Source organism: Meleagris gallopavo, chromosome 13 (assembly GCF_905368555.1).
Source record: "Meleagris gallopavo chromosome 13, MGAL_WU_HG_1.1, whole genome shotgun sequence".
NCBI lineage: Eukaryota > Metazoa > Chordata > Aves > Galliformes > Phasianidae > Meleagris > Meleagris gallopavo.
In genome coordinates, this window is record NC_139416.1 from 4399979 (window position 1) to 4416998 (window position 17020).

The window sequence follows — 17020 nt, forward strand, 5'->3', positions numbered from 1 at the left end:
CCATCTGTTAATGTTTATTTTCTTTTCTGAGGATCTTCATCAGTACCTGAAGACAGATTCAGAATCCAATTGCATTTCTAAGATAACCACTCATCTGAGTTTGTGTTCTCCTTGCTTCTCTCTTGCTCATTGCAGGGGATCTATCTGCAGTGGAACCAAAATGCTTCTGTACTTCCCCACCCCATCCTCATCAGGTCAGCTTATGTTGGCTAAAAAGAGGAAATAGAGAGGAAATAGAAGACATAACAGAGTTCCTACATGCCTCTTTCCAGTGGAAGTATGACTGTAATCACATTTACTTCTACCCAAACATCAGGATGTGCAGGAAGATGCTACGGTGGGTGTGAGTCTTTTATTTCCTTTCACATAAGTGTTTAGATCAAGTCCTAGTTCAGCTTTAGAAAGTGCTCAATGTAGTAATTGTTTTCTTTGTATATTCTCTATGGTATTTCTGTTTAGTTTAAGCCATGAATTTGAATACAGAAAGTAAAAAAAGTAATAGAGAAGTGATAGCTTCTTTATCCCCGGTTCCAAGCTCTGAGCAAGGTAGTGTTGGCTGTAGTTTTTATTTGGAGGAAAGACAAGCAACCTTTCTCATAAACCTTTCATTTGTTGAACACAGAGGTGACCAAGCTTCCACAGCAGAGTGCATGATGAGGGTAAGCTAAGCTCATGAAAGGGTGGGGTGAGCCCTGAAGAGACAGGATTTTATGGTGTGGGTTGAGAGCATGGGATATGAGGTGCTGCTAAGTGGCATGCTGTTTAATTAAGCACATCTCTTTCTGCATGGAGGTTTACTAGGTGACATTCATATCCTGCCTTTTCTTATTCCCTTTGAAGCAAGCAGCCCAGTACTGCTTCATGTGGCTGAGATGTTGTTTTTCTACCTGAAGAGAAAGATGGAATAAACTTCTGAATTCTCATACTTGAGCTGTGATAGATACTTGTCAGTGATAGATATTCTCTCTTGCATGCAGAGGGCATTTTGCATTATGTCTCTAAAAACTGGATCTTGCGAAGTTTAACAGATTTGTTCTGGACCAAAAAGCTGTAAACCATCTCAGTTTGGACTCGCATTAGTTGGGATAGGTGCAATCTTTGGGTAGCTGTTCATAGCTGTTTCTCATTGAATATGAAAGGTTCCTTTGCATATTCACGCTCACTCTTCAGCTTACTCTTCATACTCAGTTCTTTGATCAGTTATATGCTAAGTTTTTAAAATATGCATCTTTTTAAAATAACCAACCACTTACATACCTGCTTAATATGTCACTTTATTCAGAAAGTAATAAGAAGATGAAAGGAGGAAAGTGACTTTTGTGTAAAAATCTCGCTCCAGGTGTGAGTGGAGGAAAAAAAAAAATAGTCCTACTTTATTATGTCTTATCTTTGAAATTATGTAGGAAATTTTCAGTCAACAAATTAATTTTCAGCTGGAAAATCACAGCTATGAGTTGGTTGGGTTTTCACTCATCGTATCATACCATTACAGCAAAAACTGGAGTTCTTAATGATATTGTGGAAACTGCTGATCAAAGGTTGTTTACATGGACTGTGTTCACTGATTTGCCATGTTGTCTCATACAGATGCGCTCTAATGACTATTCTCTGCAAAACTGAGTTTTCAAAAAGATTCTTTAATCTGATTACTCTGTAATCGTTGGTTATTCTTCAGTGTGAGTTTACGTGCATATTTGCTTGAATGCATGTTTCACATGATTGTGATGCAAATACGCCACATAAAGAAAGTATTTCAAGAACAAAATTACTTTATCCAAAAGGAAATAGCAGCTACTGCTGTAACTAATTAGCACCTTTTTAAAAATAATTTTAAAAAAATAGTTTTCAAAATCTAAAATGAGGAATTGTAATTCATCCGTAGATATACATAGGTATGAATTTCCACAATCAGACGTAGCCTTCAAGCAATGCTTTCTTAGTGTGATGTGGTCTTTAATTAGTCATTGATAGCTAATGCTATTCAGGAACAGCCAGTCTCACCAGCAGTCAAATCAACAGCCATTCAAATACCAAAGAGTCTGAATATTACATACGTATATATGTTTTTATATGAAGTGAATCTAGGAAGATAAAAGGCTTCCCATGGGGAAATATATGGAATACATTTCATATTTCTGACCCTCTGTTAAAGTAGTGAGTTTGCAGCTGAAGTTTTACACTGTTGCTGCTGACAGCACAGAGATTCTTCAATTCTACCCTAAAAACTAAATAACAGATTTTGAAGATGCAGTTAGGACTGTTTCCTCTTATCTCTTCCTCAAGGAAAATACACTATCAAAGGCATTTTTATGTAGGTGCATCCACAGCTACATCTATTCTAACAACTTCGTTGTAAAAAAAAAAAAAATTGTTGGGGAAAAGTGAAAAATGCCTTTAACTGACATTACTATATTTAAAAAATAAAGTGTATACTTGTCTTCCAGTGTATACTTGTCTTCCAGAAAATGTCAGTGCCTAGTCTTTTTGGCAGAAACATTTTCTTAACGAATCTGATATGTAAAGGAAGTATTTCTGTTATGCCACTCTGCAGTTCCTTTGTATTCTGGCCAGTCACGCTGCCTAATTGCCTAAAACTGCCAACTGCAAAAGTCCTCAGTTGGGTATTCAGACTTCACTCCTTCTTCTCTGCAGCACTTTGCCTTGGTAGTGCTTGGGGTACTGCGTTTCTGCAATGAAAATATATTGATTCAGGGAACTGAGAATTTGTGTATAGATCACCATTACTCTCTTCTCTTTATTTATTCTGGGTAACAAGCTTTCAGGAGGCATTAACAGACTGAATACCTTTCTGGCATATACCTAGCAAAGAAGGGCAGAGGCATTCAGTGGCTCTAGCCTTACCGGAAAATACTGATTGCAGACAGTTTACCCAGATCTCGTTTGTCCTTCAGAATGATGAGAGAACTGTGACACAATCTATTTTTTCCTGTGGACAGCTGCCACTGAGCACTATGAAATAAGCTCTGATCTACTGATTTCTTTGTAGAAGTATTTAAAATGGAAATGCCTGTTTTAGAATACTCTTGTATGTTTAATAAACATATCTTAGGAGCCTGAGTTTCTCTCTCTTGTTTTACAGGAAGATGTGCCCTTTCCACATTCACCACTCAGTAATTAAACAAACACAGAGCAGTATGGGGAAATTTTAAAATAACCAAGAAATCTCCAATGTGTGCTATTTTCAAAACAAAACCAAAGACAATCCAAACTGTTTGTATTTCTAGTTTTCTATAGTGTGGATAGTGCTTCTTGTAGTTTTCACATCACAGAGGAATTGCACTTGTAAGTACAAGAGAAATGTTTGGGGCTACACGTTTTTAACTGTGGTTGTAATTCCACTTGTTGGCTTTGAGAAAGAGAAAATGCCATCTTTCATCTTTGCATTTTTAGAGGGGAAAAAACTGTTGTGTTAATACTGATAGTTGTCAAATAAGGTGATGTTTTGTGTAACTACATTCGGGATATTTTTTCAAAATTCGTTTGTCGGTCTCCCTATAGAATTCCTGAGGATGTTAGGGGGAGCGAAGCGTACATATTTTTCCGCAGCTGGCAGCCCTGACCTCTACTTCGGTAGTCGAGTATTTCCATCACTCAGCTGCCCCATGCCTCGCCATACGCGACTACAGCAGCCGCAGCACACCACCTAGTGGTGCCGAGCGTTCCCTCCAGCTAATTAAATACACAACTTTCCTCGTGGCTCTTTCAGTTCAGATTATTTCCCAAAACTGCTCCACCACGAGGTGAAATTCCGCCCCGGAGTCGATCAGAACTCCCCTAAAGATGACAGCGAATATCCCTCAAACGATGTGGCCATCATTGCCTTCTTTCCTCAGCAGACACAGGCAGGAGCTTGGCAATTTTAGCTTTTGGGCTATGAGGATATGTGGTTTTGGGGTATATGAGTTATGTAGTGTGGAAAATCGTGGCCAGTGCCTTTTTCCTATGCTAATTTGAAGGTTTATTATTTATTTATTTCTTATTTATAAACGAAAATTCCTTTAGCTTTCTGTGTGAAACAGGCAGATATGCCCAGATAGCCTTGAGCAGGTAATCAGATATGGAAATTGGTGGAGAGAGAGAAAAACAAGCATTCCTGAAGCACCACGTGCACCGAGGACAGCTGTTCGGCTGCACTCTGTGTTTCAGAACAAAGTTTTGTCACGCTGCGGCTGTCAGCGCCGCTCAGCAAGGTTGGTACACGTGAACACTTGCTGTTGCATTCTAAGGCAATTCTTGGCCTTTGTTTTCCTTCCTTGAACCGTGCAGGGGAGAACTCAGTGTTACAGCTACAGGAACCGGAACCCAACGCCGCAGAGCCGGAAATCGCTGAGCAGCAGTTGGGCCGGAATGGCGACACGGCCGAGGAGGGGGCGGAGGGAGGGCCTGAGCCCCGTGAGCCCTGCTGTGAGATGGCACCGGCCCCGCCCCAGCCCGCGGCCCGGCCAATCGCTCGCCTCCCCGCTCCGAGCAGTCAGCCAATGAGCGAGAGCCGCTTTTCTCATTTCTCACCCCCAGCGCTTTCTTCCTGCCGAGGGAGTGACAGGTGCGTCGGCCCGTCCCATTGGCCCGCCTCCCGGAGACTGACGTGTCCTCGGACCAATCTCCAGCACGGGGACGGAAGGCCGTGCTGCCGCCAGCCGCGCGCCTTGACAGCGGAGGGGCGTGCCTTAACGCATCACGACACGAACGACGGCCGTGATCGGTCAGCTCCTGTCTCACCGCCCCGCCCCGCCGAGCCCTAGCGGAAAAACGATTGGTCGCGGGGAAGGCCGAGCCCGGATGTGCGAGTCCGGGGGGCGGGCTTTAAATGGGGGCAGCGGCGGGGGGAGAGGAGCGGCGGCGGTTACGGCGGCTGGCGGGGCCTGGGCCGCGCGTGCAGCGGGAACGCGGTGAGAGAACGGCGAGGGGGGCGGCGGGCGGGGCCGGGCAAGGCCGTGGCACGCGCGCGACTGGAGTCACGTGCCCGCCCGTTAACAGCCGCGCCGCGATGGCAGGTGCCGGGGGCCGGGCGGGCCGGGCTGGGATCGGAGCCGTGGTCGGCGTCCCGTGCCGTGGGGCGGCAAGGCTGAGCGGAGACGGCTGGGAGCGATTCTGCGGCTGGGGGCCGCGTCACCTAGCGCTGTGAATGTCGCGCTGTGAATGTCGCGTTTCGTGCCTCGTGAGGAATCGCTGGTGGAGAAGTTGTCAGTTCTGCGAGTTGATTCGGGGCGCCGCCTGGTTACCCGGTGGCGAGGAGGGGCAGGGGCTGTGTGGGTGCGGTGCCGTAGAGCCTCGCGGTGGCCGCAGGCTCGGCTGGTTGAACTGTGCGGGAGCTCCGCCTGCTGTTGCTGTTTCTTCCGGGGTCGTCGGTTCTCCGTCGAACGTAACGTTGTCACAGGTGAGGCTGGGGGCGGCCGGATACGTTAAGGAGAGCGCCTCGTGGGATCTCAGTGCAGAATAATGTCTAGAAGCTTTCCTGTTGTTTAACGAGGACTAAAATATGCTTTGCTTGGTGACGAAACCGGTTCTTAATAGCTTGTAAATAGGTGTCTCTGTGATGACGAGCTTTTCAGCAGAGCTGGGAGTGTGCTGAGGTGCACAGCTGCCTTCTGAGCTGGAGCCGGCAGCTGAGCTCCATCTGCAGCAGCGATCAGCTCCTGGAGCAGCTCCCTTCCCTCTGACAGGCTGGGCTGTTCTGTGCATTCGTACCTCGTTCTCTGTCCTCTTCAGCTCCTGTATCTCCTCTCTCTTATTCTGTAGTAGTGCAGTTTATATTGCCTGTGTTTTCCAACCAGGAAACGTTTCATCCCAAACTCATCAAGTAATCACCCCGGGGTCCAGCTAATCATTTCCAAGTCTTCAGCTTCCTGAAGCTTTCTCTTGTCAGAGCCGTAGCACTTGGATGCTGTTTGTACGTCAGTTCCTCTGTCCTCTGGTTACCCTAAAATTCCCTGAGGAAATGCCTTGTGTTTTTCTAGGCAAGCATCTTGCTCTTTGAGCCTGGCCAGGTTTCACGTAAGAGGAAGGGCCTGTGGCATACCCCTCTGGCAGGGCTCTGATTTGTAGACAGGACACGGGAAAAGCAGGAACAGATGGGCTGTTTCTGCTGTCCCACACGTGCCCCAGCGCTGCCCTGCCGGGCTGTTTGCACTGCCTCGGCTGATGGGACTCTGGCTGCTGAGGAGGGAAAATATCTGGAAGGGCCGTGTGCTGGAATGTTTGCCCGAGATGATCTCGGGCTGGGAGAATGAATTAGTTTTCATCACTTTTCTGAAGGGTGCTTGCGTTTGTGTTGTGTTTTTTTTTTTTTAATGCTGGATTGTTCTATAGTCTGGATGGCTGCTAGTTAGACAGTTTGATATCAGGGTTTCTTTTAAACCATTACCACTGCTGGGTAAATAATCTGGCTTTTTTTTTTTTTTTTTTTCTCCTTTTAACAAGATAAGCGTTTATTGTCTATTTAGGAAGAGTTCTGTTCCTCGTGTTATCGTTTTCTCTAGGAACTAGTCAAAGCAATGTGTGAACAGGTGGCAGCTTGTTTACTGTAGGAAAAAAGCAGTAGTGTTGACCACAATAGGACCTGTACTATTTTCTCTTATTTTGCCACATCCTCTGAACTGCCTTGGCCAGTACAATTTCCTATTAAAGAAATTGAGCAAAGTGAATTGTCAGAAAACTTAATGTAACCGCCAAAGGATGGGGGGAGGGGTGGAATGTTGGAGGCTGGGAGGACTGGAGGGGGGGGAGGAGTGGAGGAAGGGGACAGTGCCAGACATGAGCTTGTATAGATGAGAGAGTTCTTGTGCTATTGATAACAAGACTTTTTTTAAAACAAATGAACAGAAATGCTGCTGGAGGGCTTTACCTAAAGAGGAGCAGTGTGAGTTACTTAAACAGTAGATTAAACAGTGGAGCTCTGAATACTGCTGAAGTCTTTGTTGTTGAATTGCTGATCTAATGGGTGCTAAGCCTTAGTGCTCCTAATGAACCCATTAAATAGCTACAGAAAATCACTCGTGTTCTGTGGCTTTGTCTCTTCCTGGCGGGGTTCCAGCGTAGTTGAAAGCAAGATGACATGTATGTGATGTAGACTCAATGGGAGGATCATCCCTTTCACTGGGAATGGCAGAGATTATTTGGAACTGGAGTGCTTCAGAAGCACACTAAGTCTGGAATGTATGCAAGGGACAGCACTTAACAAGAGTGCGAGAGTAAGCCTTGTAGTGCTGTCTGGTGCTGGGTATGAATATGAAGTGGTAACTTTTAGTATGGTGCTCACAGAAGATGTTCATTGACTGAGCTCAGCCAATTGATGGTCTTTTCTCCACTTGGCAAGATGAAGAACAGTTTGCAGAATCTTTCTCATCTTTTTAACGGAATGCAGGAGATTAAGTGCAAAAATATTTTGTAGACAGCTGTGGTATTGTACTGGAGTCTAATAAATAATAGAGGTTTGGCAGTTTTAGCTGTTAGTCTTAACTACAAGTTCTCATTTATATATATCATTTATATATTCATATGAAGCTGGTTATGGAATTTTATCTGAAAAATTGAGTCCTGTTTATCTGTGAGAATGCATACTCATTCTATGTATTTTCAGGCTATAAACCAGAAGGTGTGAAGAAACAGAAGATATTGAACAATTGTGGATTTTGATTTGAAATACTCGTTATGAACCCTTTCTGGAGCATGTCTGCAGCTTCTGGGCGCAAGGTAGAGATCTAGTGAACAGCCACTGCAATTTACATCGGGAGGGCTGGCTCATGTTCATATAAGGGTCGGCTGCATTAATTAGAGTGTGCATGTGGATGAGATCTATTACAGAATTGGCTGTGATGACTTATCTGAAGTATTTTCAAGAATGGAAGATAAACTTGTTCACATAGTTGAAAGACTTAATAAACAAGTGTCGTAAGAACCATCTTACATAAACCTTAGCTGGATGTTGTGTATGCAGTGAAGTGTTGGCAAAACTGCATGGATAACATTGTTAGTTTCTACATTTTATTGTATCTAAAAGCATGATTGTTCTAGGGTTAGTCGCTTCTCAGATTTTCAGTGCTATATATAACTTTGTTGATGGTGCTTGTGACCAGAGTATTGCTACCAGAGCAGGTCTCAAGCTCTTTGCAGTGCCGTACTGTAAATCACCACTGCCCAGTCCCAATTCTGTAACCGGCAGGTTTGTCTTGGCAACTCGTGGAAAGATTTTGAGATCTGTGTGTAATGCAGTGTTGTGTAGGGTGACAAATGAAATACAAAGTTTCTTGTTAGTGAAAGACGTGGGCTTGGAAAGATTGTTATAACAAAACTATTTGAACTAGTCTTCGTGTCAAACAGTGACTCTCCCACAGTGGGAATGGGCTGAATGATCAGTGTGCAGGGGGTGTTTGTCCTAGCACAGGCAGTAAGTGAGATATATGAAGTTTTCTGTAGCAAGCTCCCATCTCAGCTTTACTACATTACTTTTCAGGGACTTTTTGAAGTCCAGAGTGGGAGGATGCTTGTCAGTGGAGAAATGATTTATCTTGATACGCTGCGTGCTGGCAATAGTCTGACTTCTAAGCTGATGGTTTATATTACCTGCTTCCAGTTTCTTAAAAAAATACAATCCTGACCTGCAGATTTCCTATCCACCATTGGTTACTTTTGTGCTTGTAGTCTAGGTTTAAAACAAAAGCTATAAAGATGCACACATCTCAATGTCCCCACATCCCCCCCTAAAAAAAGAAAAAAACAAAACAACCCAACATAAATGTTGTTGGCCACACTTGTAAATAATGCAATAGGATTTAAGCCTATGTTAAAACACGTTCTTATGTTAAATATTTTTAATTTCAACATCTTATGTCATAGTTTTATTTTAAATCTAACAGAGACCTGAAGCTGATGAGAAAACTTTGAGTGGGGAACTGAGAACCAGTCCTCCAAGAGCTTCTGCAAAGAAACAGTTGCCTTCTGTTCCAAAGAATGCTGTGCCAGTTACCAAGCCTGCCTCTCCTGCCATGTCATCCCAGTCAACAAATGGAACACATGCTTCTTATGGGCCTTTTTATTTGGAGTATTCCCTCCTTGCAGAGTTGTAAGTTTTCACATTTGAAAAAAAAAAAAAGCTTCTCTTAGGTTACTGAACTTATGCTTCAGCAGGGGAAAAAAGCAACATGCAGGGGTCAACTTCTGCCTGGTGTCTCTGCCCTGAAGAACAACACAGTAAATGTCTCTGTTTTATCAAAATGTTTTTCTTGAGCAGCAACCTCACTCTCTGGAGATAGCTGAGGAGAAGAAGGGATGTGTTTAGATGTGATTTTCTGAATTCTTATTTCTCATTCTAAGTAAATACATGTTAAGTTTGTGCCTTTGGACCAGTTATCATATAGCTTGGTGGTTGTTTTTTTTTTTTTTTTTTTTTTCAGAAATAGCTACTTCTTAGAACTATTATTAAATTAGAAGCAAGCAGATTCTAGTAGGAAGTTGGTTATGATTGTAGGGTACCAGATAGTAGAGTTCAAATGTGGAACACTTGAATGCTTCCTGATGATACAGCTTATTAAGTGGATATTAGAGAGACAATTCTTTCCTGTCTCTCAGTGATATTTAAAATGAATCATAAGAGGGAGGAGTTACTGCAGTTTAAAGAGCCTTTGTTGGGTCAGTTGCTTTGATCCAGTCTAGTGCTTTGCAGAGCATGGATCATACAAATCTATATGTGTGCAAAGCATTTTAATTTTATGAAGTTACTGAAGTTGTTTTGTGCTATGAAGCTGGAAAGACTTCCTCTGCAATAGATGTACTGGATTCTCAAGTATTTAGTGCCTGTTGGAATGAAATCCCTTGAGTGCTGATGCAATGCTAAGTTTCAGTGCTTGCATTAACCCTTGCATTGAAAGCGAGTAGTCAAAACATCAAATCTTCTTGTTCACGCTGACTTCTTAATTCAGAAAAGATTTATTACTGCAGGCATGCTGAATTCAGTTTAATTGGCCTGTACAACAACTAACTGGGAAGCGTATGAAATGAATATTTCAGTTTGTGATGTATAGTTTTCAATAGAATCTGCATACCTTACAACTATAGCTGGTTAAACTTCCTGGGAATTCTTGTGTTTGTGAATTTGAAAATAGTAGAAGTAGCACATTTTACCTGTGCAGGAGGACAGCTGATTATGAAGTGGAGTTTCCTAAAAGGTTAAGGAAGAAAAAGCAACTCCTTACGTAATTCACTGCTCTCTGGTGACTGAAGGTTGTGATTTGATCATCGGCACAAAAAGTGAAATAGCAAATAAATGCTAGTATGGGAAAATGTGTTGGTCCATCCTGGCAATGAGATGCTAAAAGTACTTGATGTAGATGTCCACCATGCTCTGTTTTTCATCTGTCCTTTTTATTCTCTGTTAATTTGTTTTGTTCTGTGCCGACATGATTCTTGTTTATCATGCAGCATAGTCTTAGCTTAAACTGAGAAGCTACTTGTTCAAAACTTTAAGTTAAAGCTATGATAAAAGTTTGGAATTAAGTGCAAACCTAAAACTGCATTCAAAATCTCTTAATTGCATTCCTTCTTTCCATCTTTACTTGGAAACTGGGAATTCAGCAGAGAAGTAGAAAGGCAGTAGAAAAAAAAAAAAGATTTCTACTTCTCTGCTGACAGTTTTCTCAGGAGAAATGATGTTTCCTCCTTGCAGGAGAGTGGAGAGCTAGGAAAAGCAGAATGTAAGTTCATGGATAGTCTCCTGTATGGCTACTGGCAGTACATTCTGGCCTTACTGTTGTCACCTTGCTGTAGGTGTAGTGTGGTTGTGGAGCTATCCTAAATGCTGATTCTAATTGCAGTACGTTGGTTGTGAAGCAGAAGCTGCCAGGTGTCTACGTGCAGCCATCTTACAGATCAGCATTGAGTAAGTTTAAATTTAACTTTGAAAACTTGAATAATTACATGTTTTGAAATTCTTCTGCTCAAGGAAACTTTCTCACTTGCAGTGTGGTTCGGAGTGATATTCATAAGACATGGGCTGTACCAGGATGGTGTATTCAAATTTACAGTCTATATTCCTGATAATTACCCTGATGGAGACTGCCCGGTAAGTGGCTGTAGTTGTGTGTCTTGGGTTTTTCTTCTGCTCTGGTGCTTCGAGTTTGGCTCTTTGTTAAAGCAACTGTACCAGCTAGCTTCTCACTTCTTTGAACTAGTTTTGTTTAGTTGGCTGGGCATGTTTGTGACACATCTTGTACGTATCTCCTAACATCAATGGAGGGAACGTGCTGCTTTTATTATTGAGGCTGGTGCAGAGTTTGATACATTGGAGCATTAAGCAGTCAAGCAGTTCTTTACCTCAACTCTTGAGTTGTTGCTTTCTTGATGAAGAAGTTCAAGTTTAAGCATTTACATATCCAAATTCTGAGCTGCCTGTGATGGAACGTGAAATCCAGATGCTTGTGCTATACCCAGTGTTGTACTGCAGGATTTCTTGCCTGTATCTTTTCTAAATACATTGAAACAAAGAACTAAGAGAATTTGAGGACAAAGTTGATGAAGTAGCACGAAATGGAGATGGATAGTATGGTGTTACCTTTGATCCTTGCTTTTTCTTATTCCTTTTAGGGAAAGGTATCCAACTTACTACTTTCCTTTCCTGCCATTTGTGGCAGTGTGACTCTATCCAGAGCTGAGCATCCGGTCCTCTTGGCCAGATTTATTTAAGAGGAAGGTTGGGAGTGGGTGTACATAGCTGCTGTAGCTGAGATTGAGCTGCTGTGTCAGGAAGCTGCCTGTTTGGCACCAAGCTTTGTGTAAAGCTTTACAGGGACAGAATTAGTATAAAACAGTTTATTTCAAAGACTAGTCTTAAATGTCTCTGACATATCCATCATTCTTGTGCTAGCATGGGACTTTATAAACCTTCCTGTTGAAAGTGATTTTACTATTATTATTTTTAGAGGAATACACAAATGCCAGAGGAAACAACCTACAGAGCTGAAGGCATCTCACAGTTTACTTAGAAAATGTGTAGGATAAAGGAAATCAGGGATTGTAGCTCAAGAATGTAAAGAACTTTCAGCTGAAGGTTTTTTGTGATTTTTATTTATTTATTTATTTGTTTGTTTGTTTTTTCCCCTCCCCTGACTTAATCTGATCTTATCTGGTATTGTTACCTGTGCTGGCACTGGTACTTGTGCTGTTAGCTGGATTAGTCTCTTGATTCAGTGCTAAGAATGTCAGAGAGGACAGGACCCTGCATGTAACGTGGGTATGCTGGGTTACAGTTTCACACTTGCTTTCTTGTTATATAGTAGGAATTGATTGATATTTGGAAGCAGCATCTCATTAACCAATAAAACACAAAAGACCTGAAACACCCTCACCCAGGGCTCTAACATCGGGATTTTTCCTGTTTCTAATGCAGCGCTTGGTTTTTGATCTGCCCGTCTTCCATCCACTAGTAGATCCCTTGTCTGGGGAGCTGGACGTGAAACGAGCATTTGCAAAATGGAGGTTAGTGGTAGCATATTGAAGTGCAGTTTGGAAGGTTCTTTCCTTTTTTCACCTTGTTTTGTTCTTTTTAGGCGAAATCATAATCACATATGGCAAGTACTAATGTATGCTCGCAGAGTCTTTTACAAGATTGATACAACTAGTCCTCTGAACCCCGAGGCTGCAGTGCTGTAAGTATCTTCCAGGTGTTTAAGATGTGATTTCTTAAGAGACTTATGCATAGAAGTACAGAATCAAGAGATCTGTGTAATTGTTTGTGATCTCTATGTCTGCAGCTCATTGTGCTAGAAACTAATGCTGAGGCTTTGCCCGGTCTGTCTGTGCTTCCAGGGCAAACCTGTACCTCCTTTTGCAGGTACTTGACATGGCTTATTTCTTTGTTGTAGGTATGAAAAAGATATTCAACTGTTCAAAAGTAAAGTGGTAGACAGTGTCAAACTATGCAGCAGTCACTTATTTGATCAGCCCAAAATAGAGGATCCCTATGCAATCGTGTGAGTACTGTGGGCAAATTGACAACATCTTCGTGCTTTGACAACAAGTTCCGGTATCATTTTTTTATTTGAAACCTTTCCCTTCCAAGACATTCAAGTTGGATGACCAACATCTTTTGTATGTATGTAAGAGTACCTTGGATAAAATACTGAGTAAATCTAAGATTATCCAACACTGTGTTTTTCTGTTGGAAGAAGTCCGTGTCAATGTGTAGCAAGTTCTTTTTACCAAAAACTCCAGATCTGTAACTGACTTGAAATGAAGCAAACTAAACCAAGTAAAAGTGCTTTTGCAAAATGTGTTTGCAAAAATGCAAAGTGTGTTTGCAAAAATGTGGAGTTACAGAACTGTATTTTTTCCACAGTTTTTCTCCTTGGAATCCAGCTATACATGATGAAGCTAGAGAGAAGATGTTGACTCAGAAGGTATGAACGAAGTCCAGATTTTCCCTATAGAAAGGATTTATTGCCTGATAAAGGAAGGAAATATTCTGTGTATATTGTGATGAGCATGTACCAGGCAGACTTTATTCTGCTTCTCTTCTGAATCTGGAGATGTGCTGAAACTGAATTAGTGTCCTAAGTGGTTATGTGGCTATTCTAACTTCAGTGTGTTAAGTAATTAATCATTCAGCCAGCTAGAATGCTTTGTTAGGCTGAGTATAATTGTTGGTAAATTTGGCAGATTTTTTTTATTTAGAGATGGAAAAAGAAAGGAGAGATTTGCTGGCTGTTCTGTTAGCTTGTCCTGTTGTGGTCAGTACTGCTGCATAACCTCATAACTTCCAACTTTGTTCTTCTGTTCTCGTGAAAGATATTTAATGAGTAAATCAAAACTTCAGGGCTTTCTTTTAATTTGAAAACTTTTTGGAGACTGTTACTTCTGCCTCAGAGCACTCAGATACAGCAAGAGTGTGTTTGCTCATACAGTTTTCAACAGGGCAATACCTTCAATATTTGCACAAAGTGCAGTGATGCTGAGTGTCCCTTTACCTGCTCTAGAACTGAAGTAGTGCAGATAACTTTCTCATGGCTTCTGAGCTTAGCAATTTATACAAAAACTGGAAGAGGCTTTCTTCTCTTTCTTGGAGAGATTCAAGAGAAATGAGCCTTCATTCTGAAGAGTTTAAGTCTTTTTAAATATCTGAAAACACACTTTCCCTCTCATTCAGTTTATTATTTTTATATTTTAAATGATTCCTAGTACTTGGCAGGAATTGACATGCAGCAATTCTGAGTCTGCATTGTGTGGCATGACAAGTGACCAACTTGCAGTATCTCAGGATTCTGAAATGGTGGCTGGTATCTGTGTTGAACTGGCAAAAAAAAATGCACTGTCAGTGTTTTCATTTCAACTTACTGCACATGTGGTGCTTTATTTGCTGGAGTTGTTTGATGATAGCAAGAATGCTCAGGCTTCTGTGCCTTAGGAGACTTGTTCCAAAATGCCAGTTCAGTTGTTTGCCCTCCCTGTAAAAGTAAGTTCCCCAGTCCTGTCTTCTTTCCCTTCTGCTGCAACCCTGTTTATTACCCACATAATTTCAGTGCACTGAGAAACAACTGGCTGTGCTGGAGCTGTTAACAGCAAGTGAATGACATATGTGCTTTGATTTGGATTGGCTCTTCTTTGTATACAACCAAGAAATTTGGCAAACAGCAGTGCAGTGCTGCTGTGCCCTGTTCTCCAAACAGAATGCTGTATCCAAGGAGTGTCTGTTTAGTCTTTATAGTATAACTGGGTGACAGTACCTGAACTAAGTCATTAAAACTCTCCTGTAGTGTCAGTGTAGATCTACGCATGCCGTGCATACTCACAGAAATTAAAGTAGTAGCTGTTTCTCTTTGAGGAGAGGAGATGATACTGACCTCTTTTCTGCTTGTAGTTGTCAATCTGAAAATGTGTGGGAAGGTATGCGAGAGGGTTTCTAATAATTCTGACTTCAATTTTCTTCTACCTAGAAGAAACCAGAAGATCAGCACTGCAAAAGCATGCATGTTTCTGGCCTGTCATGGGTAAAGCCTGGCTCAGTTCAGCCTTTCAGCAAAGAGGAGAAGACAATGCCTACCTAGCTCTTCTGGACTGTGGTGCACAGAACACTTTCTATGGGTGGAGGGAATGTAACGGAGGGAGAAGCAGCAAAGCAGCAGTTTACGGATTAGTAAGAACTGAACGGTAGCAGTGACTCCAGTGAACTTGCTTGGATTACTGTCTCAGTGTTTTACACATATGCATTAGGTTTTAAAGGCTTGCCTGGAGTTTGGAAGTATCTCTGAACACTGCAGTACTTCAGTCTGAAGACTGTCTAGAGTGGGTAATTCCTCAGGGCTCTGACATGCCTGGAGGTTTGGGGTTGCTTTTAAGCTTTTATTTTTTCCCTCCAGGAAATGGCTTTTTTTCTTTTCTTTTAAATTTTAAATTGCTGGCAGAAACACTAGCAGGAAATACGATGCCAGAGGTAAGCTGTGTTCATGTAAACTAATATAGCAGAGTTAAACACTATATTTAATGGTTTTAAATACTTTGGTTTCTATTGTAAATAGGATAGGATTTGAAATTGTAAATAGATGGTTCAGTGACTCCATTTAGCACTTTCCAGAGATAAAGCTGAGGATGATACTCAGTGGATGACGTACTATTGATTTGTAAATGGATGCTGTCACTAAAGCACACATTAGTCTGACAGGGTGAAAGAAGAATGTCAGGCTTAATAGACTTTTATTACATAAACACTAAAATCAAAGCTTTTAATGGTGGTCTCTTAAGCTAATAAAATCGTAGAGGATTTTAGATTCCCTAGGTGTCTACACTGTAGGGATTAAATAGAATAGCTTGACTAATGTGTGTTAATGGTGACATCTTAAGAAAATAAAATGGAATCATCACTTTGCATCTGTCCAACTGTTTGTGTTTTAGACACTTAGTAAAGCCTGGAACTGGGCTGGAAGTGCCTGGCAACAGAAGTCTTTATAGGTGTCCTGTTGTGTGCTGAAGAGACTGCATGAACAGTTTTGTTTCACATCTAGGAGAACCTTTCTAAAGCTGGTGTGAGTTCAGGGCAAAGTTTTCTACTTTGCATGAGAGTCCTCCTGATATCATAATCTAGCATAATGTCTTATTGCTGCAAAACGGGATTTCTCTATAAATCCAGAACTTGTGGTGCTAGTCTGTTACTAATGGGCTTTTTTTCTTTAAGTCATGCCCATACCTGTACGTTTGGTATTAATGCAAACCCTGCTGACCAGAAGCTCTGGTGACTTTGTATGTAGTCATGGTAAGAGTTTTTGGGTTTGTTTGTAGCTTTTGTATTACAGAAGCTAAATCTACTTGTCCTAGAACAACCTTTCTATCTTAGACAACAGAGTCTTAGCTTTTAAGGAAACGTACAATGACTGCACAGGTAATATACTGTCATATCCCAAGTGATTAAGTTAACATAGTGCTAAAGGTGATGTGTGTGGTTTCTGCACAGCACTTACAGATGTATGAGTTAAGACACAGAAGCCTTAATGTGTGTTGCTTTGAGCCTTTTGAAGGTTCTGCCTTGGAGATGCAGTGGTTTCCTGGAGCTGGCTGGGATGGCACTTGTACTTCTGGAATTCCTGTTTTGGTGAAGAAGTCTGTGGTCATGTAAATCAGTACAGCTGCCTTAAATATCCTTAATGGCTTCAAATGCATGGTGGGTTTTTTATTGGGAACTCTATTGATGGTGATGTTTCAGCTGTACTGAAAATCCTGTGGTCTGGGAGGCTGAGCACCTGCCCCAGCTGCAGCACCGGCTGTGTATCCTGGTGGCAGCTGTGGTGTCCCCTGTGCCAGGGGCTTTGTGCAGCTCCTGGGTCACCTCAACATGGCTGTGGTCACTGCTCCCCAGGATTTTCATTGAGCAGGAGCTCAGCTGTCCTCTAGTCTTGATCTCTCCAGTGCTTTTAGGTATCTTAGTATCTCTTAATTACTGCTGTGCTTTGTAATTTGTATTGTTAGGAAGGGAGTAAGAGGTAGCTCGTGTCCATCTAGTGCCTTTGCAGCACTTTAGTGT

At 41.9% G+C, this 17020-nt stretch overlaps 2 protein-coding genes across 7 annotated transcripts in view; both read left to right on the forward strand.

Annotated features, from left to right (window-relative positions):
* RPGRIP1L (RPGRIP1 like) overlaps window positions 1-3046 on the forward strand; it is a 94379-nt gene extending 91333 nt beyond the window's left edge. The window contains exons 31-32 of one of the 4 annotated variants that reach the window (XR_014886052.1): window positions 136-337; window positions 841-3042. The gene's annotated coding sequence lies outside the window, so the exon portion shown is untranslated. Of the gene's footprint in view, window positions 1-135 lie in introns of all 4 variants that reach the window. The other 3 variants (XR_014886050.1, XR_014886051.1, XR_014886053.1) reach the window with 3 other exon arrangements.
* Window positions 3047-4756: 1710 nt separating this feature from the next.
* Window positions 4757-15871, forward strand: AKTIP (AKT interacting protein). 3 transcript variants are annotated; one of them, XM_085235024.1, is made up of 10 exons: window positions 4757-4910; window positions 7601-7713; window positions 8877-9082; window positions 10830-10894; window positions 10977-11077; window positions 12401-12489; window positions 12561-12659; window positions 12876-12983; window positions 13349-13409; window positions 14943-15871. In XM_085235024.1, exons 2-10 carry the CDS (start codon window positions 7672-7674, stop codon window positions 15051-15053), a joined length of 882 nt encoding a protein of 293 aa, XP_085091150.1. In that variant the 5' UTR covers window positions 4757-4910; window positions 7601-7671; the 3' UTR covers window positions 15054-15871. The 3 variants fall into 3 exon arrangements, with proteins under 3 accessions (XP_085091150.1, XP_085091151.1, XP_019475298.1); XM_085235025.1 differs by having other exon boundaries at window positions 14946-15871; XM_019619753.2 differs by lacking the exon at window positions 4757-4910 and adding an exon at window positions 5072-5398.
* Window positions 15872-17020: the final 1149 nt, after the last annotated feature.